Source organism: Tiliqua scincoides, chromosome 5 (assembly GCF_035046505.1).
Source record: "Tiliqua scincoides isolate rTilSci1 chromosome 5, rTilSci1.hap2, whole genome shotgun sequence".
NCBI classification, from domain to species: Eukaryota; Metazoa; Chordata; class Lepidosauria; order Squamata; family Scincidae; genus Tiliqua; species Tiliqua scincoides.
Genome location: NC_089825.1, coordinates 10,576,083 through 10,602,256, shown reverse-complemented (window position 1 = coordinate 10,602,256; position 26,174 = coordinate 10,576,083). Strand labels below are relative to the sequence as shown.

Here is a 26,174-nt window from a genome sequence, read left to right as displayed (position 1 = left end):
CGGCTTCAGCTTGTCAGCTGCTTCAAGGTCGCACGGTGCCGGTGGCCTCGAACTGGCGACCTTGTGGATGTTATCTTCAGGCAGACGGAGGCTCTACCCTCTAGACCAGACCTCCTGCCCATGCCCATATCAAATCAATGTTGATATGTCTCTAATATGCTATATTCTACATAAGGAACAACTTATGCTGCAATTTTGCACACAAAACATTCTAGATATGATATTGTAATCCTAAGCATACCTTTTAAGAACATATCCACAATTTTATGCAAAAACCAGTATATCATTCTTAGGGATGAATTATTAAAAAACATATAACCCAAACCTAATGGGACTGCCCATACCGCAAAATAGCAGCGCCAAAATGGCTGCTGCTGTATCAGGTGTGGGAAAGAAGGCAGCTGGAAAACTAGCACGTCTCCGATCAGTGCAGAGGCCCAGAGCTTGCCTGTGCTGGCTTTTGTGCTAGCACCTGCCTTCTTCTAGCAGCCATGAAGTGCTTTTGTGATGGCCACTCTCCCTGGCAGCACACACAAGAGCAGCACTGATGGAAGGTAGGATCGGGCCCTTAAAGAAAAAGAATACATATCACCTAACTTTCCTCCACAGACAAGCTAACGTTTTTAGATTTCTCTACAAATATCCAATCGAGATACATTTCAGTTTTTCTTTGAATCAATTCAAACATAGCTTCTGCATGAGAAAGAAATATTCTCCTACGTACGAGGACAAAGATGACAGATTCCTTGAGAATGGAGGGAGACAGAACTGCGGATACTGCATGTACTTAATCTTCCTAAAGGACCATAAGATTCACTGTATGCACGGATAGGCAGCGAAGAATGGAAAAGAATCCTCCTTCACAGTGTAAATGAGTAGACAAAATGTTAAGCAGGTATAGTGATTAATTTCACTGACAGTAGGAAAATACTCACAGAGGAGCTTGAAACTAAAAAGGAAAGAGAAACCCCTAGTCCAGTGGTTCTCAGTCCGGTGGGTCGTAACCCACCAGTTCATGTAAAGCTTCCCCCATCCCTTTAAGGGGAAGGGATAAGAGCAGTGACACAATCCCCAGGATCGCATTGCTAAGGGGAGATGCTTTTACTTACTGTGGGCAGAAGCAAAGAGCAAGAGGTACATGGGGTCTTGTGCAGCCCTCCATAGGGTTCCTGGAGTGTTAAAACGTTGAGAAACAACACAAGCAAACCACCTTCTGCAAACTGGAAGTGGTTTGCAAGCAGTTTCTCAACATTCTAACACTTGGAGAGCCCTGGGGAGGGCTCCCTGCATCTCCTGCTCCTTGCTTCTGCCCACAGTAAGTAAAGGACCCCCCTTGCCCCCCTTAATGATGCGATTCTGGAGATTGGGTCGCTGCCCTCACCCTCCCCTGCAAAGACTTACTTAGCGAGTAACACTCCCTAAAAGTTTGAGAAGCAATGCCCTAGTCCATTGCGTCTGATGCCTCATTAGGACAAAATGTTGTTCAAGAGGTAGAGAAGAAAAAGTTATAGCCTCATTAGTTTGGGTCCATTCTCAACTATTGGGAAGATTACTCCAAAATATACACAGCGAAGCAAACCAACCTACCTGCACGATCCTTGCTCTCTCTTCTTCTTTGATGTTCTGTATCCCTTTCCCTTTCTTTATCCCCAGAATCCATTATGGTGTTTGGCACAAGTGGCTGATCATGATCCTTATGTCTTCTTCCCCTTTCTTTCCCACTGTGTCTTTCCCCACTTCTTCCATTGCTAAGCTTTTCTTCCTTTGCATATTTTTCATGAGTAACCTTAATTTTTTCTTTCTCTCGTTCTCTATGATGATCTTTTTCTCTTCCTTTATCTCTCCTTACATCCTTATGTCTTTCACTGGACTTAAAACGCACTTTTTCCCCTGTTTTTTCTTTTGATTTTACTTTGTCCTTGTCCAGATCCTTCTGAGAGTTTCCTTTGCCATCCTCAGCATCATGACTATCTCTGTCTCGTGGTTTCCTCTCTCGATGTCTCTTGTCTTCAGACTGACTGTCTGATCGAGACACCTTTAAAAGGAAATGGAACAGGACATATTTTTCTATGCTGCTATTGTCCACAAAGTCATAGCTTTACAGATGATGGTTGTGATCTACAAACTACAGCACAGCTCTACAGGCCACTGTGAATTAAGAGCCATTTAGTTATTTGATTTTTCTCTGTAAACCGCTTTGTGAACTTTTAGTTGAAAAGCAGTATATAAATACTGTTAATAATAAATAATAATAATAAGTATTTCCAGTACATAAAAAATATCTCACTAATTCCACTCTGGGAAACGGTTCATAGTATGAAGGTAGTTAACTTCAGGAGCAGAGATTATCCAGGAAGAAGTTAGTCCTCTCACTGGCTTCAGAAGCAGAGTTATTCAAATTACTCTGCACTTGGTTCCCTTTAGCAGGAGAAGCCAATCTTGCCAAATCTGGAGCAGCAGTACTTTCAAGAAGCCTTAGCTCTGTGATCTTCTGTTGTTGCTCTCTTAGCAGTCAGCTTTAACATTGCTTGATCTTACCCTGATGAGAGAAGCTTCTCCACACATGTACAGTATGTCCCATGGAAAAGAGAAATTCATAGCTATGGAAAAGGAATGCCATAGCTATGAGCACAGGCATTCCTGGAGGGAGGGTAAAATTCTAAGTTTCTTCAGGCTCCTGGCTATGATTATAAAGTGGGCCCCTCACCTTCAGAGCTTTTGTAGACTGGCTCTGAAGGGGAGGGACTGCTTTACACCAGCAGCTAGAAGCCTGAAGTAACTGAGCATTTCGTTCCCCCTCCAGGAACATCAGTGGCTATGGGGAACAAATGCTCAGGTAGTTCAGAGTTGTTTGGAGAGAGAGGAACAAAGATGGAATGCATTTCCTGAAAGATCTCCTTAAGGCATAATCTGGCAACAACCTTTTGCCTCTCCAGAATGCACATGCTCTCGCAGCCCGGTGCAACTCAGTCAAGGTTGCTTGGTGCTTCTGGGGTCAGCAGCTAAGTTCCCTGGTGCCTGGTGATGATGTCATTATCAGCTATCAAAGAGATGCTGTCAGTTTCAGATCTGACAGAAGTCTCTAGGACCAGTGGAGTGATGACTAATATCAGTCTTTCCAAAGGAACATTGACATATTCTGCCATTGACATTAGCAGAACAGTCAGAGAGAGATTGGAGAATGTTGGATAGGGAGGCAGAGTGAAAGGAAATGTGGAATTTCGAGTAGGACAAAGTGTAGAAACACAGAGAGGAAGACAGGAAAAGGGGAGAGTAAGGGCCCAATTCTATCCAACTTTCCAGTCCTGATCCACCTGTGCCAATGGGGTGTGCACTGCATCCTGTGGTGGTGGGGCAGTCACGGAGGCATCCTCGAGGTGAGGGAATATTTGCTCCCTTACTTTGGGATTGCAATGTGGCTGCATCTGCACTGGGAAGTTGGATAGGATTGGGCCCTTTGCCCTGCAGAGGACAAAGCAAAGGGGAAGGAAAAAAGAAGGACTGTTGGAGGGGGAAGAGGGAGAGTGGAAGAACCAGACACTTGAAGAAGAGAGAGGGGAGAACGGGAGGAAGAACAGAAGAGGACAAAGAACGAAATGTTACTATCATGAGAAGTAGCACTCCACCAAGTACTTTCTAAGATTTGTCACTGCAACAAATGTATATGAGTGCTAGTGTTATCACTGTACAATATTTTCCAAGAAATCCAAATCAACTTTGAATTCTATAACATTAGACCTGCAATCCAGGGTTCAAAAATGATGTGTCCAGGAAGGCACACTGTGTTTGTGTTACTTGGAAATCAAGCATACACAAGATATGGCAAACTTTTGAAACTGGGGAGACTTTCAAACACAGATTTGTGATACGGTATGGAGGTTTGCTACTCATAGGAAAAACACAAAACAATATATCAATGGAAATACCAGAGTTATTGAGTGCACCAAAAAAGGAGGAGCTGTTTTGACCCTGGCCATTAAAATTGCTATAAAATATATACAGAACTATGTTGATCAAGTATTTTATAATGTTACCTTAAGGTGCTTCTTTAGTTCATCTGATTTCCAAGTGTCTTCTCTGGTTCTTCTCTACGGCCAAAAAATATACATTTGAATCTGAGGACTATTCATACCTTGTACTTATTTAAGCCATTTCTGCCTGACTTTGCATGTACGCAACAGGGACCAAATGTGTACACCTGTGGGCCCTGCAAAAATGGGTTAAAGCAACTATAGTAGCAATTCATCTACATTTGAACCTGTATCCTATTACACTAGCAGCCCAGGGCCAAATCAGACTCAGTGGCCACCATCCACATAACTTCCCTGTTCACATATAAAGCATGTGTGGAAGGGCATATTCTTTACATGAAAGAGAGCATGGGTAAGGGAAGTAAATCTCATCCCTTTCCCTTTTTACTCTTCTGCTATAATCAGTTTTCTCCCAGCCTGGCTTCAATATTAAAAATGACCAGAACTGGGGAAAAATTACTTATTTTTCAGGATTAAAATGGGGGGGGGAGAGTAGGTTCTATAAAGAATAGAGTCCAATCCCACCCCATTCTTTTACAAATATATACTCATATGGATAAAATAAAGGAGGCTGGAGCAGAAATTGGAAACCCTGTAAGTTATTAAAAGAAGATACTGACAGCAGAATTTTCAATCGCATTGAAACTTACTTAGCTGTGTGAAACCAGTGGAACTAGACACTTCCAGGGTGTACAGTTTTTTTTGTTTGTATTGATGCCCATTTCTGCACATTTGAATTAGAATTTATCTTAAAATATTAGTAGCAGATGTCAGGGCCGAACTAGGTGTGACTACCACTGTCCACATATAAAGTTGCTCTATCCTAAATCAAACTATTGGTCCATCTAGTTCAGTATTGCTAGAAAGCAGCTGACATCTCAAGAAAAGGACTTTCACATCTCTAATAGCTTGAGTTACTAAGAATTGAACCCAGGACCGTAATGCTTGAAAACTATGTGCTCTATCACCGAGTTACAGCTCCTTACTATATGTCAGCGCCATTCATATATAAAGTGTCTAGCATCTTTATATGAAAAGGAGTATGGAGTAAAGGTAAAACGTGCAGAAATATCACTGTTAAGAGTCACATTACATGTTGCATTTTTCCTACATGGATATCACTCTCCATGCCATGGAAAAGGCATGTAGACTGTCAGGTAGTATTCCCACATATTGTTAAAAGTGCGTTCTCCAATCCAACAAGTGTAAGAAAACATTGTGTGTGTGGTAACCAGAATTTTAAAACTGTCTGCATGAAAACATGATATTTGAATTAGTTTACTTATTTACTTCATTTTTACTTTTGGATCCTGACCAACTTCCTCTGATGAGATGCATATGAGTGAAGCAGCAACTCTAAATCTGATTTCCTAGGTACAGTCACCATCAAAGTAAGATTCACTAGGTGGGACTAATTTACAAATAAACACATTTATTTTTAGGATGCACAATCGACTTTACAGTCCAACCCTATACATACTTATGCTTCAATCCACTGAATTTTAACAGGATTTGCTCCCAAATAAGGGTGCACAGGAAAGCTTCTCTTCAGGTGTGATCCTATGCATGTTTACTCAGAAATAAGCTCTGCTGAGCTCAATGAGGTTTACTCCCAGATAAGTGAGCCTGGGATGGTTAGTGATGCTATCTACATGGCACCAAAGGGCAGCAACAATTCCAGTACAATTTACAGGCTACAAGCCTATCCACACTTACCTGGGAGTAAGCCCCAGCGACTATAATGGGGCTTACTTTCGAGTAGACATGCATAGGATGGGCTCTCAGGCTACAACCTATCCATACTTACCTGGGAGTAAGTCCCACCGACTATAATGGGGCTTACTTCTGAGTAGACATGCATAGGAGTGGGCTGAATGTCTGCTCATTCAACGGGACTACTCCTACGTAAAAAAGCAGGCAAGATCGCACCCTGAGGCAGAGTTCTGGCGGTGTGATTCCTGCCTAGCGGCATTCTAGTGGCAGGGAGTTCCGCAGGCTAAAGCACGCCCGTTTTCCTCCCCGGCCAGGCGCTCAGACCGAGTCAGACCCGCCTCTTCTTCCCCGTCCTGGCAGCGGTAGCGGCAGCGCTCACCTTATCGCCCTCCATGAAGGCGCGCAGTCGCCCCCCAGTGCAGCGTCCCCGAGACTACTGCTGCCGCGGCCTCGTCTCGCACTCCATCCGTGCCAGGCCGCAGCAGGCTAGGAAACCAAGGCAACGAGCTTGGACGTCTGCCTAGCAACCGCTGAGTCACCGCAAAGTCCAAGTCGATAGGGCGAGAGTTCATTCCGGGAGCCAATGGGATGCACGTTGGGACATGAGCGCGCAAAGGGTTATGGGAAATGGAGTCCAGTGTGACTGACTTGCTCTCTAGGTCCCTGTGCTCCTTATATACAGTACACCAGAGGTCCCCAATGTTTTTTTCAGTGGCAGGCTGGCAGCCCCTTTCCATACATTGGCAGTCCATACCCCTTGGCAGCCTCCTTAGATACATTGGCAGCCCATACCCCTTCGCAGCCCCTTTCCATACATTGGCAGCCCATACCCCTTCACGGCCCCTTTGGGTAGGATTGGGCTGTTACACCATTAGTCTTCTCTGCAGTCATGACATACAGAGCAGCCTTATAATTGACTATTTAGCAGAAAACAAAGATGAAAAAACCTACCCTGAAAAAATACAAATATCTGGATATGTTTATCCTAAGAGCTGATAAAGCGCTTTCTTGGGATATCTTTTTTAAAGCTTCTGTGGCTGTGTTCCAGCTTTGATTAACTCCAAGATCTGCCAATATACTAGGAGGGTCTGGAGCACACAAGTGATGCAAGCTGGGAAAAGCCAAACTTATGCTAAGAGACCAAATGTATACATGTTTAATGATGCCAAGCTATGAATGTATGTGTAGCCATTATGTTGAACAAAAATATTCCATGTTTACATGCTTAACAGTTTAATGTTAGAAAATGAAGGCTTTGGGTCCATTTCATTTCTCTGTTTCTGTTGCAGGCTGACACTGGGAAACCCATGGCCCCAGCCTGCATACAGAAGGTCCCTTTGATTCTTTTAGAACTTTTAGCAAGAAAAGGCTTTTTAAATAATATTAATTTAGGCTTCTTTTAGAATCAAAATACACCAAAGCTTCATTAGTGTATCAAAAAACAATTTTGCTCTCTCTCTGAAAGGGTCTGATGTAGGGAGTGCAGTTTCGCTATGGTACAGAAAGCCTTCTAAGTTGTAAAACAAATTGACACGGAGATTAGATAGAGGGCTTCAAAAGGAATTAAAGACTGGAATTTACTAGGGTGTCAAGTTGATGGATGAAGCTAGGCTGCAAACAGAGATGCCTGCTTTTACAGATAGAAAAAAAGATCTTCTGAACAGAAAACATGCTGAATTTTAATATAGCTAAATAAGCTTTCTTTAAGAACCAAATGTTAATGGGTGTTACAGCTAAATCAGTTATTTGTCTCTATGATTCAAGGAATAGGAAACAATTATGCTTAGCAGAGTTTAAAACAAAGAGAGCATTTATGGTCTCTGAAGCTGCAGCAAAGTAGCCAAACAACAAATTAGGAAGATGTTATAGCCAATGACCAACAGGCTACTGTGCACTAATGATGCCTAATGAAGGCACACCTTCACCTGCTAAAGGCACACCATTGGTTCACAGAAATGCAAAATAAGTTATAAAACTAGCATGTAGGTTAATGGCTGTAGTGTGGGATTAACAATATATATAAAGGTACAGTAAAGAGTTTAGCTGTTAGATTACATAAATTTAGCATGAAATACACAAGAAAAGAGAAAGCTATTAAGTTTTACTTAAAGCCAGCTCTAATCAGGGTCTGTCTCAGCCTGAATCCCTGCAGCCTTGAAAAACAAATGCAGCACAGATAGTTAATCAAAGGATCATGGACTTGGAATGTAATATTCTTACCTAAGTAAAAGTATTCCAGACTTTATATCATGCCTGTCAATTAGGCATCGACAGTGTTGATTAAGCATCGGAGTGTCGATCTCCGACACTCTTTCTCTCGATACCGAGCTAAACAAACGCATCGGTAAAGCAGCTACCACGTTTTCCAGACTCACAAAGAGAGTCTGGTCCAACAAGAAGCTGACGGAACATACCAAGATCCAGGTCTACAGAGCTTGCGTCCTGAGTACACTTCTGTACTGCAGCGAGTCATGGACTCTTCACTCACAACAGGAGAGGAAACTGAATGCTTTCCACATGCGCTGCCTCCGACATATTCTCGGCATCACCTGGCAGGACAAAGTTCCAAACAACACAGTCCTGGAATGTGCTGGAATCCCTAGCATGTATGCACTACTGAAACAGAGACGCCTGCGTTGGCTCGGTCATGTCGTGAGAATGGATGATGGCCGGATCCCAAAGGATCTCCTCTATGGAGAACTTGTGCAAGGAAAGCGCCCTACGGGTAGACCACAGCTGCGATACAAGGACATCTGCAAGAGGGATCTGAAGGCCTTAGGAATGGACCTCAACAAGTGGGAAACCCTGGCCTCTGAGCGGCCCGCTTGGAGGCAGGCTGTGCAACATGGCCTTTCCCAGTTTGAAGAGACACTTGGCCAACAGTCTATGAGGCAAAGAAGGAAAGCTCATAGCCAGGGAGACAGGCCAGGGACAGACTGCACTTGCTCCCAGTGTGGAAGGGATTGTCACTCCCGAATTGGCCTTTTCAGCCACACTAGACGCTGTTCCAGAACCACCTTTCAGAGCGCGATATCATAGTCTTTCGAGACTGAAGGTTGCCAACTATATGTCAATTAGATAAGGAGCAACACCATTAGGGAAAAATCAGACAATTTATGACTTTCCCTTGGCGCCAAGGAGCAAATAGTTAGATTTAGAAGTATAAAATAAAGAACAGTTAATCTTGTATGACAGGACAGATATGAAGCCTGTAGATACAAGACAATTACAAATCTTGGTTGACAAGAACCATTAGAATGGTTGACAAGAACCATTAGCAAGGGCATCTGGAAGGCATCATTGGAGGCCCAAGTTGACAAAACATTCCAGAGAAACACAGTCTGCATTCTAGATGTAGTATTATATGCCCAGGCACTGAGGTAAGATGTCTTAGCATATCTGGCATCAAGGACAAGTCAGGCACACCTGCGCAGTTTGGGCACACTCAACTGCCCTTGAAAATATGTTGGGTCATTGAACTCTGTGCCTGTGAGCAGCAAAATGCTGGGAAGAAGAATCTTATCTAGGAATGTGTTTGTGGGGAAGCTAGAACTAGCTAGTAGACAGCCAGTATGAAAAGTAGCATCCTTGTGGAAATTTCCCAACTACGTAATCTTATATCATGTGTTTTGAGACTTAATAAAAGGCTGGGTCAGGAGCTGGGAGAGGGCACTTCACTTCTCCCTTGATTTCATTCTTGCTCCTGCTTCCAGCTCTTTCAACCTCTCTGAAACCTGTGTCTGTTGTCTAATTCTTGCCATGGCTTTTCTGCCACACCAACGCAGCATCTCAGGCTGCTCCTCAAGTAGCACCAAAATGCTACATCTGGCGCCCGAACAGGGTCCTCTAATCCTAGGACAGAGACTCTCTGCAACAATTAGGTACAGGAGACAGGCTGTCTTGTTGTTTTTTTTTAATTTATTCAAGCAGCTTGTCTGCTGTCTACCTCCCACCTATTGCTTTGACTTTCTATTGCTCGAGCTTCACTCTTACAGCCTTGTGTGTTTTCCAAGCAGCCTTGCGTTGCAACCTTTGGATTTTTTTTTGTCTTTCTGACTTCTCACTGCATTTGCTTTTACAAGCATCTGACTTTGAGGTCTATTTGCTTCTCAGCAACTTTGTGGCTATGCTAGGTGCCCAGACGTGGGCCAGCCAAGTATGGCAGACAAATTGCTTTGCTTTTTGCTATATTCAGCAACCTGTTATAGGCTGCTCCCATTCATTGCTTCAGCTGAACCTGGGAACAACAGGGACCCTCTGCAACTTCTAGCCCTGGCACAGGGACTCCTGGCGCCCTGGCACAAAGACCCTTGCTTTTTTTATTTCTAGCAGCCTGACTTTCTTTGTTGTTCCCCATTTGCAGCTACATCTAGCACAGCAAATAGGGACCCTTTCTTGCTCTGGCTTCTGCACCACATCAAGCAGTCCTTGACTTCCGGGGTCTAGGGCTGCTTCCCAGGTAGCATTACTGCTACATCTAGCGCAGCAGGCAGAGACTTTCTGCAATGAGCAAGTATAGTAGAGCCAGGTGGCCTTGATCACGCGGCCTGCCCTCTGCCTCCAAACTCATTTCCTTGACTTGCTCCAGTTCTAACTTTTAAATGCTCAGAGTGCTTCTGCCTTAGCACTCTCCCTCAGGCAACAAGGTACAGTCTTGTGTGTCTCCCATCAAGCACCAAGGCCCCAAAAAGCCTTGGGTGCTCCCCAGAGCAGCATCTTGTGCTGCTACATCAGGCGCCGAGCCCGTGGGGCCAAGAAAATCACTTATCAACGCCTGGCAAGGGTTAAAGAGCTCATTCATCTTTCGAGATCCCAATGGTAAGCATAAGTACTTAGGTAAGTATTAAAATAGTACAAGCCTTCGGCTACACACTTTTTATAAAGCTGAGCACCTTGTTTCCTTCTAAGAGGTCACAGGTTTAATTTACCATCCAAACTTTCACTCTGCAGGCAGAGTGGTTACAGCAGTTAGAGGAAATAAACAAAAATACATCTGTCCTCTTATCAGAAACTGTGCTTTTTAGCCCAAGCAACAGAGCAAAAGATTAACTCTTAAAAGCACTCATCTGTGTTCCTCCAGGTGCCCTTTAAAAAACCCCTTTTGTTGGCTTGTATTTTTCCCCCCCTGTGTACCAACTTAGTAAGAAAAGAACTCCACAGTAAGCAAGCATAGGTAAACATGAGTAATACACAGCAAAGCCAAAACTAGACCTCCACAAGAACAACAAAAACAATGCCCTCGGTAGTCTGAGAGAAGCACCTTTAAACGTGGTGCTTTGCAAACAGAACAAAAGAAACTCTTAAGCTATTCATAATCTTCCTTGTGTATTCATCTTATTAGAATAAAAAGTATAAATTGCCATGTGGCAAACTCCACAGGCAATGTCCTGCCACTTACCTGGCTACCAGCTAGCCCAGTTTAGGTAAAGCAATAGCCTCTGTCTAAAGAAAAATTGGAAGCATTGCACCCATTAATTGAAGAACAATTATAAGTCAAACATATTGTTATGAAAAGAATATGTCCATAGTCCATAGAATATATCAATATTTGTCATAAGAAAAGACATTTAGAAAATGGAGACTCTTGTATGATCTCCATGTAGTAAACAAACGAATTCAACCCATGGGACCACGTTAATTTGGCCTTCCAAATCTAAATTTAAATGTTATGATGTAAAATAACCCCATCTTGTGTTAATAATAGGTAAATCAAACCTTGCAGCCATTTAATTATGGAGCAAGCCATTAATTTTAAATCAAATAGCACAAACAAATATTTTCAAGAATTATAAGCTTGTCCTAATAATATAGGCAAGTCTTTAAAAAATAGTAAACTTTTTTTCATTCTGCGCCACAAAAAGTACAAATTGTACTTAAAAACATAAGAACAGCCCCACTGGATCAGGCCATAGGCCCATCTAGTCCAGCTTCCTGTATCTCACAGCGGCCCACCAAATGCCCCAGGGAGCACACCAGAGAACAAGAGACCTCATCCTAGTGCCCTCCCTTGCATCTGGCATTCTGACATAACTCATTTTTAAAATCAGGAGGTTGCGCATATACATCATGGCTTGTAACCCATAATGGATTTTTTTTTCCAGAAACTTGTCCAATCCCCTTTTAAAGGCGTCTAGGCTAGACGCCAACACCACATCCTGTGGCAAAGAGTTCGACAGACCAACCACATGCTGAGTAAAGAAATATTTTCTTTTGTTTGTCCTAACCTGCCCAACACTCAATTTTAGTGGATGTCTCCTGATTCTAGTATTATGTGAGAGTGTAAAGAGCATCTCCCTATCCACTCTGTCCATCCCCTGCATAATTTTGTATGTTTCAATCATGTCCCCCCTCAGGCATCTCTTTTTTAGACTGAAGAGGCCCAAACGCCGTAGCCTTTCCTCATAAGGAAGGTGCCCCAGCCCCGTAATCATCTTAGTCGCTCTCTTTTGCACCTTTTCCATTTCCACTATGTCTTTTTTGAGATGCGGCAACCAGAACTAGACACAATATTCCAGGTGTGGCCAATTCACAAAGTATAGTAAATAAGCAGCCACCCTGCCAAAAAAGTCAAATGTAGTATATCAATGCTCCTAATTGATATACATTATTTTATATATTGTAGGACAGACATTATTTTAATAGTTCAAACAGCAAGACCAACCCCCCACCATAAACAGCTTTTTTATATGCTGTTAGGTGAAGAAGCATTTAATACAGCAAAACCACAAACTTATTATCTTAACTATCAAACAAACGTTGTATTTAAAACGTGATGCCGCATTTTTGGCAATCAGAAGCTCCTAAAGCGCATAGTTTTAACTACTGCACAAAATGCAGTATGGCTCCATAAGCATCAACCACCTTAAAGGAAGGACCAAAAGGATTATTAGCAAGTTTTTGTTCTAAAGTAAGTCTAACAGCCCAACTTTGTGTTAGCCTCCTCTTTTTTGTGTACTAGCTCATCAGAACAAAAAACCATGATTTGCCCTGTGGTACAATGCCACAGGCAAGTCCTTAAAAAACAATCAATTCCCCTTTATTCTGTGCCTTTTAGAGGTACAGATTGTATTTAAAGTTTTTGGCATCACTAGTATATGCCAAAGACTTGTAAAACATAGTGGGAAGCCCTTAAGGCTAAGTTAATTGTGGTGGTTTAATTACATCAAAAAGTTTAAAGTTTAAGATTTCACAAAGAAGGCAAAAGAATGTCAGTTTTAGCAACAGTTATGTTGCCTGTTGAAAGCCAGAAGTAAAGTACAATACCACTGTTAAAGTATGTAAATAAGAGGGATAATATATGTATAAAATTAAACAAAATAGTTTCTAGTGAGAAATATATGTATTTTAAAGATAGCACCCCACATTATAAGAAAAATTTGTTTTATGTTTTTTCCCCACTAATATATACAAAGTGTATCTTTCAATTTTTTTAAAAGAATTAAAATGAGGGATATGACAATGATGTGTTTGATTGTTTGATTAAGATCAATATATATTTTAGAGATATTTCATAGGCCTAGAGCCTCCCTGTTTTATTAAATGAAATATATGTGACAATGTAATTGTTTGTTTGTTTAATATTAGATGCAGAAAGGAAAAGCACTCCCCACAAAAAGGCACAGTATTGCCTTTTAGCCAAAAAATTAAGTAACTAATTTATATGTTTAGACAATTGTGAGACCCAAAAAAGGGACACGCCCAAACCCCAAGAATTTAGAGCAGGCTGTATTATTGTGTTTAATTTTTTAGAAACGCTTGATGTCGGCACAAAATCAGCCAGGAGAACCAAGGCCTGAAAAGAAAAGAATCCAATTTCCAATTTCCAAATTCCCAGCTACAAAAACAAAACTCAAAACCGAACAACCCAGCAACAAGGCCTCAAGCCTTGATTACCTCCCATAACAGCAAAAGACAAAAAGGAAGCCTAACCAAAGACCCGTCCCACTTTTAGCATCATGGAAAGATTTAAAAAACATTGACATTTAAAAGTTCAAAAGCAATTGCTTGTTTTGATGGCAAAAAGAACCAAAAAACTCTTCCAGACGTATGACCCGTGTGTTTTGCAAAAACATTTTTCCTGCATAACCAAATGGACAAAAACACCTTAGCACGGTCCCATTTTACAGCAGCAATAGCCATAACAAACTTTGTATACCCTTGAAAACCAGTTCAATGATGTGTTATTATTTTCTGAAAAGTTTTGATATGTAAATGTGAAACCTTCAATTGTATTTTAGCCAATTTAAGTAATGAAGCAAAATGTTATGATGTTTTCTTTTTAATCAATTGATTAAGTTTTAATTTTTTAGTTGTTGTGTCAAGTCATGCAATTTGTAATCCCATAGCGCAATTTAGAAAGAAAGAAAAAAAGGGTGAGATGTAGTATTATATGCCCAGGCACTGAGGTAAGATGTCTTAGCATATTTGGCATCAAGGACAAGTCAGGCACACCTGCGCAGTTTGGGCACACTCAACTGCCCTTGAAAATATGTTGGGTCATTGAACTCTGTGCCTGTGAGCAGCAGAATGCTAGGAAGAAGAATCTTATCTAGGAATGTGTTTGCGGGGAAGCTAGAACTAGCTAGTAGACAGCCAGTATGAAAAGTAGCATCCTTGTGGAAATTTCCCAACTACGTAATCTTATATCATGTGTTTTGAGACTTAATAAAAGGCTGGGTCAGGAGCTGGGAGAGGGCACTTCACTTCTCCCTTGATTTCATTCTTGCTCCTGCTTCCAGCACTTTCAACCTCTCTGAAACCTGTGTCTGTTGTCTAATTCTTGCCATGGCTTTTCTGCCACACCAACGCAGCATCTCAGGCTGCTCCTCAAGTAGCACCAAAATGCTACACTAAATTTAACAGAGAAAGCAGGGATTTAACAAAGAAAGAAAACTCTTTAAAACCCTTGTTTTTAAGATGAATTTGGATTGTTTGGTATCAAATTGTGTTAGTATGCATACAGAGGATCATAAAGAGCCAAAGATCTAGTTTTTAAGAGGCTTATATTAAATAATAGAGAGGAATATAAAAATAGCTCTGAATAATTGAGTACACAGTTGTTGGAAACAGTGTTTTTCTGGAAATGTATTTTCCATATATGGCACAACCAATCAAATGCTGGAAGCCTGTGGCCAATCATAGGAAAAGCTCCATTTCTGATGTCACCCTCCTCTTAGCCAATGACAGTGAAACTTTTCAGACAAAGGAACCAGAACTATTTAAGCAAGAGACACCTATTGGAATATTGCTATTCTCTGGAGGCACTGAGAATTAACACAGATCTCTGTGCTCCCCATTTTGAACAGATGTTCTTGAGAGGCCATTGCTGGCAATGAATAAAGCTTGCAGATGATTGCCATTCTTGCTTACCGAGTCTATTTTGAGTTTGTTTTCAACTTTACTTTTTAAGTTTGCTTTTGAAGTTTGCTGCGGACTTTGTGTTACACCTAGCAACACAAGTAGCTTGTAAATTCTAAATTGGAACTATTGGGCACTGTAACTCTGCTACAATAAGCTCAATTCGTTTGGTTGACCTGAGTGCCACACTAAAATGCCTGCTATATACCAGTTTGAGTAACATACCCCCTACTTTTCTGCTCTTCTTAAAATATCCTGTGGTCATAATGTGTCCCTGTGTGACACCTCTGCATAACTCTTATACAAGCACAGCTCTCTGAAGTGGCATAAACAAACCGCTTGCATAAGAAACGCACAACTCAAGCCCATGGATGTTTACTCAGAAGTAAATCATTATGTTCAGTAGGGTTTACTCCCAAGTAAGTGTATATAGGATTGTAGTGTGAATCTAGATTCAGATTCATGTATCTTCAGAGCTTGCATGTTTATCTGATTTGGTACTGTGAAAAAGCAGGCATAAGTAATCTTTCATCAACAAAATTGGTGTAAGAAATGCAGAATGCATACCTCAAGCAGGGCTGTGAGGTCAAGGGAGGCAGAACCTCCCCTGTTCAGTCAGTTCAGCCTTCCCTGTGATTGTGCATACCCTCCATGCAGTTTTTGAGTGATGATGCAATCATAGGGAAGGCTGAGCTGCCACTGCCACAAGCTCTAGTCCAGTGGTCTTCAGCTTTATTCATGCCATGACCCCAATAAAAAAAAAATAAAGTATGTAAGGGATTCTAGATGGAGTATCCCAATTGGGAGTCCTTGGTTCTTGTTGACCACTGCTGGGTTCTGCTTTTGTTTTTCCCACCCAGATGAGGGTGCTCTAGCTAGCTGGAAGTCTGTTTGCTCATTAACATGCCTTCTAGTTTGAGCTGGTGAGGACTCTGTCAGAGATGTGAAAACTTTATTTTGTATAAGTTGTTTTTCTCTGTCTCAGATGTCATTTAAGAGGTGGCTATGGTCACAACGGACCAACAATTCTGTCCCAACAGGATTTAGAGCTGGTAGTAGGCTTCATCTGAATTTTGAAGTAAGAAAACTCCATGTGAATTAAGGAGTAAACAAGTCTCCATTCCAATTTGGAGTGCTGAACACCATATATTCAAGTATGGTGGGCAGATTCATGTGGGAGAAGGTACAGTACTCTTAAAAGTAGAGGTGTGCTTCGCTTAACAACCTTCTGCTTAATGACAAACCAGGTGGTCAAAGCACAACAAAGAGGCTCTTAACCGGGTCTCCCATAGCCTGCAGCAGAGGGTCTTTTTACACCACAAAGCAGCTCTCAATGCAGAGAAGAGCAATCTATCTGCAGTAGCCTGTGCAGCCAGCTAGTGTCTGGCAGGGAGTGTCTGTTTACACAACAAAAGCACTAGATTGAACATTGTTTGCTTAACCACATAATCACATAACAACATATCCCATCGTTAAGTGATGCATACCTGTACTGTACTTATTCCTGGTTAGCTGTTGATGCCATCACCACATCCTGTGGCAAGGAGTTCCACAGGCTAATGGCACTGGGTCAAGAAATACTTTCTTTTGTCTGTCCTAACTCTCCCAACAGTTATTATTATTATTATTAACAGTATTTATATACCGCTTTTCAACTAAAAGTTCACAAAGCGGTTTACAGAGAAAAATCAAATAACTAAATGGCTCCCTGTCCCAAAAGGGCTCACAATCTAAAAAGATGCAAATGAATACCAGTAGACAGCCACTAGAACAGACAATGCTGGGGTGAGGTGGGCCAGTTACTCTCCCCCTGCTAAAAAAGGAGCACCCACTTGAAAAAGTGCCTCTTACCCAATTAGCAGGGGTTAATTGGAGTGGATGTCCCCTGTATGTATGTATGTATGTATGTATGTATGTATGTATGTAATAATAAGACTGCCCGTTAGAAGTCTGAAGTCACCCCTGTTTTGTCACCCACTTATTCATATAATGTGACAATTTATTACTGAGCAGGATGATCTTTTGGGGCTCTTGTCTGCAGCGTCCCTTTTTAACATTGAATAGATGAGGAGTTATTTATACAGAGGCAAGTGGTTGAGGGAGAGGCTCCACAGGGGACTGAGGGCCCAATCCTATGCACATCTCCTCAGAAGGAAGTTCCATTACAATCAGTGGGGCTTACTCACAAAGAGAGTCTGGTCCAACAAGAAGCTGACAGAACATACCAAGATCCAGGTCTACAGAGCTTGCGTCCTGAGTACACTTCTGTACTGCAGCGAGTCATGGACTCTTCGCTCACAACAGGAGAGGAAACTGAAGGCTTTCCACATGCACTGCCTCCGACGCATTCTCGGCATCACCTGGCAGGACAAAGTTCCAAACACAGTCCTGTAACGAGCTGGAATCCCTAGCATGTATGCACTGCTGAAACAGAGACGCCTGTGTTGGCTCGGTCATGTCGTGAGAATGGATGATGGCCGCATCCCAAAGGATCTCCTCTATGGAGAACTCGTGCAAGGAAAGCGCCCTACAGGTAGACCACAGCTGCGATACAAGGACATCTGCAAGAGGGATCTGAAGGCCCTAGGAATGGACCTCAACAAGTGGGAAACCCTGGCCTCTGAGCGGCCTGCTTGGAGGCAGGCTGTGCAGCATGGCCTTTCCCAGTTTGAAGAGACACTTGGCCAACAGTCTGAGGCTAAGAGGCAAAGAAGGAAGGGCCATAGCCAGGGAGACAGACCAGGGACAGACTGCACTTGCTCCCGGTGTGGAAGGGATTGTCACTCCTGGATTGGCCTTTTCAGCCACACTAGATGCTGTGCCAGAACCACCTTTCAAAGCGCGATACCAGAGTCTTTCGAGACTCAAGGTTGCCAACTCCACTCCCAGGTAAGTGTGTAAAGGTATGCAGCCTTAGAGCCCAAGCCTATGCAAGTCTCCTCAGAAAGAAGTCCCACTATAGTCAATGGGGCTGACTCCCAGGTAAGTGTGGATAGGATTGCAGCCCCTGAGAGCCCAATCCTATGCATGCCTACTCAGAAGTAAGTTCCATTAGAGTCAATTGGGCTTACTCCCGAGAAAGTGTGGATAGGCTTGCAGCCTTAGACTCAAGCCTATTGCCTACTCAGAAGCAAGTCCCGTTATAGTCAATGGGGCTTACTCCCAGGTAGGTGTGGCTGGGACTGCAGCCTCACTGGGCGTGGAGGGCTCTGATGACGTGACTGACAGGGAGAGGGGGCGGGGCCTGGCAAAAGCGCGCGCAGAGCTGTCAGCGCCTGAGGCAACGCCCTCCTCTAGTCCCCTTGTGGCTCCCTCTCTTGCCTCAGTCGTTTGGGCCGTTCCAGGCCCTCTCTGATTTCCCCCCACTGAGGGAATGGTTCGCGCGGAGGTAGTCAGTAATTGGCTGTGAGGAACGCCCATGCGCACTCGCTTGCCAGTCGGGGAGAGGATGCGAGGAGGCGCTTCATTGGCCGGTACTCGCTTCGCCTTATGGCTCCCCCCGCCTCGGTCACTTGGGTTGCTCCAGTGTCACTGTCTCCCCCCCTCAGGGAATGGTTCGCTCCGAACTCAGAAGAGGGGCGGGACGGGGCTGTCAGTCAGTCAGGAGACGGGGGTCGGCCCGAGGAGACCGCGCGCCTGTTCGGGGAGAGGATGCGAGCAGGCGCCTCGGCGGAGCTCCTTCCCCCGCCCGCGCCTCCGGCTGAGGGAGCATGAGCGGCGCAGGGAGCGAGCGGCCGGGGGGCCCGGGACCCGGAGCCCGCTCCGAGCCGGAGCCTTCGCCGCCGCCCCCTCCTGAGCCGCTGCTGAGCGTGGACCTGCCCGGGCTGCTGTCGCAGTTCGCGCGGAGCTTCGTGCTGGTGTTCCCGGTGTACGTGCTCGGCTACCTGGGGCTGAGCTTCAGCTGGGTCCTCATCGCCCTGCTCGGCCTCTTTCTGGCGCAGCGGCACCGCGGAGGCAAGAGCTCCCGCCTGGGCAGGGCCCTCGCCTTCCTGCAGGACGAGGAGCGCGCCGTGCGCCTCGCCGTCTCCTCCCGCGACCTGCCCGCCTGGGTGAGTGAGGGTGGGGCGGCCCTGCTCCGGCCCCGGAGCCCCCCGGCTCTGGGCACTGGTTCTCATCCCGCCCCCTGCCCCACCCACTGAGCCCCTCTGCCCCTGGGCACTGGCCCTCCTCCCACTCCCCTGCCCCACCCACTAAGCCCCTCTGCCCCCCCTGGCCCTCCTCCCACCCCCCTGCTCTGGCCACTGAGCCCCTCTGTCCCTGGCACTCCTCCCACCCCCCTGCTCTGGCCACTGAGCCCCTCTGCCCCTGGCACTCCTCCCACCCCCCTGCCCTGGCCACTGAGCCCCTCTGCCCCTGGCACTCCTCCCACCCCCCCTGCTCTGGCCACTGAGCCCCTCTGCCCCTGGCCCTCCTCCCACCCCCCCTGCTCTGGCCACTGAGCCCCTCTGCCCCTGGCACTCATCCCACCCACCCACCCCGGGCCACTGAGCCCCTCTGCCCCCCCCGGCCCTCCTCCCACCCCCCTGCTCTGGCCACTGAGCCCCTCTGCCCCTGGCACTCCTCCTACCCCCGTACCCCACCCACTGACCCCCTATGCACTGGTCCTCCTCCAACCCCCCCAGGCCACTGAGCCCCTCTGCCCCCCCCGCCCTCCTCCCACCCCCCTGCTCTGGCCACTGAGCTCCTCTGCCCCTGGCACTCCTCCCACTCCCGTGCCCCACCCACTGACCCCCTATGCACTGGTCCTCCTCCAACACCCCTGCCACTGAGCCCCTCTGCCCCCCCCCCGGCCCTCCTCCCACCCCCCTGCTCTGGCCGCTGAGCCCCTCTGCCCCTGGCCCTCCTCCCACCCCCCCCTGCTCTGGCCACTGAGCCCCACTGGCCCTCCTCCCACCCCCCCTGCTCTGGCCACTGAGCCCCTCTGCCCCTGGCACTCATCCCACCCACCCACCCCCGGCCACTGAGCCCCTCTGCCCCCCCCGCCCTCCTCCCACCCCCCTGCTCTGGTCACTGAGCCCCTCTGCCCCTGGCACTCCTCCTACCCCCGTGCCCCACCCACTGACCCCCTATGCACTGGTCCTCCTCCAACCCCCCCAGGCCACTGAGCCCCTCTGCCCCCCCCGCCCTCCTCCCACCCCCCTGCTCTGGTCACTGAGCTCCTCTGCCCCTGGCACTCCTCCCACTCCCGTGCCCCACCCACTGACCCCCTATGCACTGGTCCTCCTCCAACCCCCCCCCCCCCGCCACTGAGCCCCTCTGCCCCCCCCGGCCCTCCTCCCACCCCCCTGCTCTGGCCGCTGAGCCCCTCTGCCCCTGGCCCTCCTCCCACCCCCCCCTGCTCTGGCCACTGAGCCCCACTGGCCCTCCTCCCACCCCCCCCTGCTCTGGCCACTGAGCCCCTCTGCCCCTGGCACTCATCCCACCCACCCACCCCCGGCCACTGAGCCCCTCTGCCCCCCCCGGCCCTCCTCCCACCCCCCTGCTCTGGCCACTGAGCCCCTCTGCCCCTGGCACTCCTCCTACCCCCGTGCCCCACCCACTGACCCCCTATGCACTGGTCCTCCTCCAACCCCCCCAGGCCACTGAGCCCCTCTGCCCCCCCCGCCCTCCTCCCACCCCCCTGCTCTGGCCACTGAGCTCCTCTGCCCCTGGCACTCCTCCCACTCCCGTGCCCCACCCACTGACCCCCTATGCACTGGTCCTCCTCCAACCCCCCCCCCGCCACTGAGCCCCTCTGGCCCCCCCGGCCCTCCTCCCACCCCCCTGCTCTGGCCGCTGAGCCCCTCTGCCCCTGGCCCTCCTCCCACCCCCCCCTGCTCTGGCCACTGAGCCCCACTGGCCCTCCTCCCACCCCCCCCTGCTCTGGCCACTGAGCCCCTCTGCCCCTGGCACTCCTCCCACCCCCCTGCTCTGGCCACTGAGCCCCCCTGCCCCTGCTCCCACCTCCCTGCCCCACCCACTAAGCCCCTCTGCCCCAGCACTCCTCCCACCCCTGTGCCCCACCCACTGAGCCCCTGTGCACTGGCCCTCCTCCCACCCCCCCTGCTCCAGCCACTGAGCCCCACTGGCCCTCCTCTCACCCACCCTGCTCCAGCCACTGAACCACATTGCTCTTCCTGGGGACCCTGGCATCCACTCCAACCCCCATACTCCAGTAAATAAATACATAAAAAGTTTTCTGGTTAATTGACCATATCTTCCGATAGAGTACAGATATTCCAATGCTCTACCCACTGAACCCCATTGCCACCTCCTGGAGGCCATCTGCACTGCCACTCCCCCCCACTCAACTCTTGAAGCAGTGGCGATGCTCTCCTCTGCTCTCCAGAGAAGATTTTGCAGCCCCCACCCCCCATCTCTACAAGGAAATCAAATTTAAATAAAGGAAATAAGTAAAGATGTTTTCCAGTTAATTGGGCATAACTTTTGATAGAGGACAGATATTCCAGTGCTCCACCCACTGAACCCTACTGCTCTGCCACTTTCCCTCCCCAATACTATTTGGGTTTAACTCTTGAAGCAGAGGGCAGTGGCATAGCTTAGGCATCATCTGCTCTCCAGGCTTGGAGAGGATTTTGCAACCCCCACACCCATCTCCACAGTGAAGTAAAATTAAGTAAATAAAAAGGTTTTCTGGTTAATTGGCTATAACTTTTGACAGAGGGCAGATATTCCAAAAGGTTTTCTGGTTAATTGGCTATAACTTTTGACAGAGGGCAGATAGTCTAATGTGGTTTGTCTCACTGCATTCTGCATTAAATTATCAGTCCAATGATACGTAGCAGTGGTTCTTGAGGAACTTTTAGGGGTATTCAAAAAAGAATTGGATAATGGTGGAAAAAGACAGGTCTGTATTAGAATGCTTTGCGGATCTGGCAAGGCATGGAGAAAGGCAGCTAGCTGGCTGCGAAAGCCCCGCCAACTGCTAGTTTTTGTTCATTAATTTGTGAATTATCAGATACGGATCAATACTTGAAAACGTATAAACTTGAAAAAACTGCAACTACATTAATTACCAACATTATTTTACTAATATGTGAGTACAGTTTATGGAAGTGGGCTGCCAAGGGGTATGTAAGTGCAAAAAGTTTGGGAACCACTGATATATAACATAATGGTATTTGTATTTACCAAGGTTTTCACAATTTTGGCCACTAGTGTCAAGCTTAGCTTGTTGCTCACCCTAAAGCTTGCTGCCTGATGCAGTGCCACCCCTACACCCCCCTCAGCTACCCCACTGGGCCAGGGGTGCATCTTCTCTCTCCCCCCTCTGTCAGGTGTTGCGGCCCAGTCTTAGGTGTCTTGGTAAGAGACAGCTTGCCTTTCTTTACTGCTCCTCTGAGGTTTGGGTTTCTTCCCCCCATTCCAAGCTCGTTCTGGGGTTTAGCCCTAGGCCAAAGTAAGCCACAGCAACTTGCTTTTATTTTTGTGGTGGTGGTGGTTGTTTTGGGCAGTAACTTTGCCTTTTATCTGTTTCTATTCCTTTACACGAACCCTTGCTGATCGTTCTGGAAATGAGACCTCTTGGGCTCTCTAAATGTAGCTTCCAATGAAACCAGTGGGGTTTGTTTGGATAGCTTCACACCTTGTATCAAAAATAGATCTGTTTGCTTGCCTGTGTTCTTTGAACAGTATTCAGTTGTCTGAAAACATGTAGTTAGTGCCTGCCAGTTGTAACCACTGTATTTGGATTTCAGTCCAGGAGCTTGTTGCCAATTCTTCTTCCATTCCTCACTTGTGTGAGGTGTGTTTGTCCCCTTCTTAGCTTCCAAAGCATTTAATCAATCTTCCTCCTTTCGCTTCTCTAGATAAACTGTTGAGGAATGTTTCCTAGTGTTCACAGTAAAATCAGCAGCTCTTACCATTTTAAAATGGGTATCTTGGATTGTAAACCTGCTCAATTAACCTTCCTCCCTTTCCTCCAGAAGAGAATCTGATATGCACTGTGAATTCTCAAAACTTGCCCATACAGACTTTGTCCTATTATAAGCAAAAGGATGGGTTTTTCTTTGCTGGAAAGTTTATAGAGAGGAAGGTCAAAATTGGAATTCATTATTTTTGTTATACCGAGTTGTGTGTGTTAGGTTTTCAGTTTTCCAAAAAGTGTAATAGAGGGAACACCATAACAAGTACTACAAGGCCTTTCAGGAAAGGTGAATGATCATGAGATAGGGTCAGCTGCAGATATGATAGATGGTGTTAATTCAGTGAATTCTTTCAGAGAAATTGATGGGAGATTGCTGATGTTCCCATCAGTGGCGTTGCTAGGGGGTGCGGGCTGCACCTGCGCATGGGGGGTGACGTGCCTTGCTAAAATTGTGGTGGTTAGGAGTTACCCCATCATATTATATACTGTTGGATGCGGAATTTCAAGCGGAATGCAATGCAAAAAGCCCGAGTGAAATATCTCCTTTCTATCAAAAGTTAGGGCCAAAAAACTGGAGAATAAAAAATGCATGGATCCCTATGGAAAGTGAAAGTGAGCCATATAGCGTGTTTACTCATGAGTAGGCAAACGCGCCTTAGTCCATAGGAAAGGGCAGGCTGAGAGGAATCCAATGACACCAGAATGGTCCTGATCCAATGAATGCAGCCCCAAAAGCACCTGAGAAGCAAGTCCTTCCCTCCAAGCAGACGAATGTACTGAGCCCTGTGGAAAGCGAAACAAAGCCTCATGGTCGCGTTTACTCATGAGTAAGCAAATGTGCCTTGGCTGGTGTGGAAGATCAGGTGAAGGAGAGTGCAAGGCTATCAGAATGGTCCTGATCCTATGCACCTGCAGCTAAACAAGTGCTCCAGAAGATAGCCTCTCCCCCCCCTACTAAAAAGGATCAAAACAGAGGCTTCAGCTGATAAGGTGAAGTTTTTTGAGACTTGCGAAGCCAGGTGGATCTTGACAGTGATCTGGTTTAAACAGAAGTTCTTAAATTGAACTGGGCACTGGGTAGGGCTGAAAATCTTACTGATTTTGGACGGAGGGGTGTTACTGCAGGCAGGCTACAGAGGAAATTCACTTGGTGGACCAGGGTTGGCTTCTGCTTATTTGTTTGTTTTACTTTAATTATTTGTACTTATTTATTTTAATTTGCCTGATGATGTCACTTCTGGCCATGACATCACTTCCAATGGGTCCTGGACAGATTGTCATTTTAAAAAGTGGGTCCCAGTGCTAAAAGTTTGAGAACTGCTGCAATAAGGTGTTAGTAAGTTGACACCCTGGGGGGTGTCACCACTAGTGACCAAAATCACTTAAATCACAGTTTGGAGGAATAATACCATCATGTTATATATCAATCAATGCGTAATTTCATGCAGAATGTGTTCTATCTTTGTTCTATCAAAAGGTACAGCCCAAAAACCAGTGGGGGGCGGAGTGATGGTACATCACCATGCCCACCACCTGGGGTGTTGCCCCACCCACTGCATGGGGGATGACGTGTTGGCATCCCGCACTGGGTGACGCGAACCCTAGTGACACCACTGGTTCCCATGGCTGTAGAATGCATGTTAACAAATAAATAAATGGATACAGTTCCTCAAAAAGAATCTGGTAGGTCCTTTTCAGAGGTGTATTTCATGTGTCAGTTTTTCTGAGAGAGTTGTGCATCACACTTAAAAAGTAGTATGATAGTAATTCTGATTTCTAATACAATGTGACTTCAAGCCTAGCTGCTACCAATAACAAAAAAGGCAGATTTTAATGACACATATTGAGTGTGCCTCATCAAAAAAAGTGCCACTGGGCATCCCAGTCCTAACAGAGGCCCTGCAGGTGCTGCTGGAGGCCTCCTCAAACAGGAACTTTTGTCCCCTTCCTCCAAGTAAGGGCTCAGGGGGCACAATGGGTCTCCTCCAGTCTGTGCAAGTTACTTTGCTAGTGCAGACTGGAGGAGCTCCATGTTGGGGTTTTCAGCCCAACATGGAGCATAGGATATGGTAGAGCAGGGCTCCACCAATTCCTTCTCGTGCCCCAGATGCCTCCCCTCCCATCCAGAAACACCCTACAGCCACCTGGTGGCGTGCCTTACCATGGGTGCTCCCCGGCATTGGCCTCCTGGTGCTGAGCTCAGCGCTGGCGCTCCTTGCTCTACTGGTGCTATAAATGTGCTTTATGGATTGGACCTTAGTTAGGGTCAGTATGAATACCCAAGGTAAGTGAGATCAGCAAAATTTTTTACCTTGAATTTGGCAACCTTCTCATAGGACCCATCACATGTAGGAGTATTCCTGTGATACACACGCATTCCTGTGATAAGCTCTTCAATATAGGGCACCACTAGTTTTCTGAATAAAATGTGATTTCTGTGGGTCCAAGTAATAATGAGGATTCTTCACTGCATTGTGGTTTCCTATTGTGGGTGGTGCCTTTCTTATTCTTTCACTTGCTGATCTTCTGGCTGGTTATACAGTATTCCCACTCTTGTAAACAACCCAGGCTTGCTTTCTTTAATTAGTCACTTGTGTTCCAAATGAGACTCTTGCCTTCAAAATGTTTCATCCTGTTAGTATCCGTGTGGAGCATAAGTCAGTAATTTGTGGGTGTGTCTTCCGTATGCTTACTAGAAACTTCAATATGCAAGCGAAGCTTCAAGACTCCATCAGTTCTATTAAGAAAAATAATTAACCCAGTATGTGTTTAATAGAGTCAGCTTTGGTTGCTAGCACAGCTTTAGCACATTTCTTTGTCGTTATCCCTAGTTATACTCATTCTCATTTGTTTAAGAATGTGATTTTTATGAGGGTGAGCTAGGGAAGCTGCCAGTCTGAGACCTTGTTGGGAGAAAGTTTTAGGGCAAAGTGCAGTTTGGTTTCTGGATGTTGCTGGATGCATTGGAGCATGGCTTACTGTAAGAGAGGATGAGAAATGGGTTGACAATCTTGAAGTTTAGTGGGTCCAGAAGGGGAGTGGGATATATGTGTGCACAGGTCTGTGCAGCTAGTTTAGGGAACTATTAAATACTCTTAAACATATCTGTATGGTAATGTATATACAGAATGAAGGATATGCAGTATTTTTAAATGCAAATGTTTACTCTGGAATTTTGTCAGTTTGTTTCAATCTCCTCTGTTTTT

At 46.0% G+C, this 26,174-nt stretch overlaps 2 protein-coding genes across 5 annotated transcripts in view; one reads left to right on the top strand and one right to left on the bottom strand.

The window, feature by feature from the left end:
* The window catches only part of DYNC2I1 (dynein 2 intermediate chain 1), a 34,766-nt gene extending 28,539 nt beyond the window's left edge, over window positions 1–6,227 (bottom strand). The window contains exons 1-3 of the mRNA XM_066627571.1: window positions 6,124–6,227; window positions 4,035–4,088; window positions 1,588–2,035 (exon numbers count right to left, since the gene is read on the bottom strand). Of these exons, the coding sequence (XP_066483668.1) occupies window positions 1,588–2,035; window positions 4,035–4,088; window positions 6,124–6,138 (517 nt within the window). The 5' untranslated portion in view covers window positions 6,139–6,227. The remainder of the gene's footprint in view (window positions 1–1,587; window positions 2,036–4,034; window positions 4,089–6,123) is intronic.
* A 12,488-nt stretch (window positions 6,228–18,715) lies between these two features.
* The window catches only part of ESYT2 (extended synaptotagmin 2), an 81,174-nt gene continuing 73,715 nt past the window's right edge, over window positions 18,716–26,174 (top strand). For 3 of the 4 annotated variants that reach the window (XM_066628050.1, XM_066628049.1, XM_066628048.1), the window contains exon 1: window positions 18,716–19,150. In XM_066628050.1, coding sequence (XP_066484147.1) covers window positions 18,812–19,150 — 339 coding nt within the window. In that variant the 5' untranslated portion in view covers window positions 18,716–18,811. The remainder of the gene's footprint in view (window positions 19,151–26,174) is intronic. The other variant, XM_066628051.1, reaches the window with a different exon arrangement.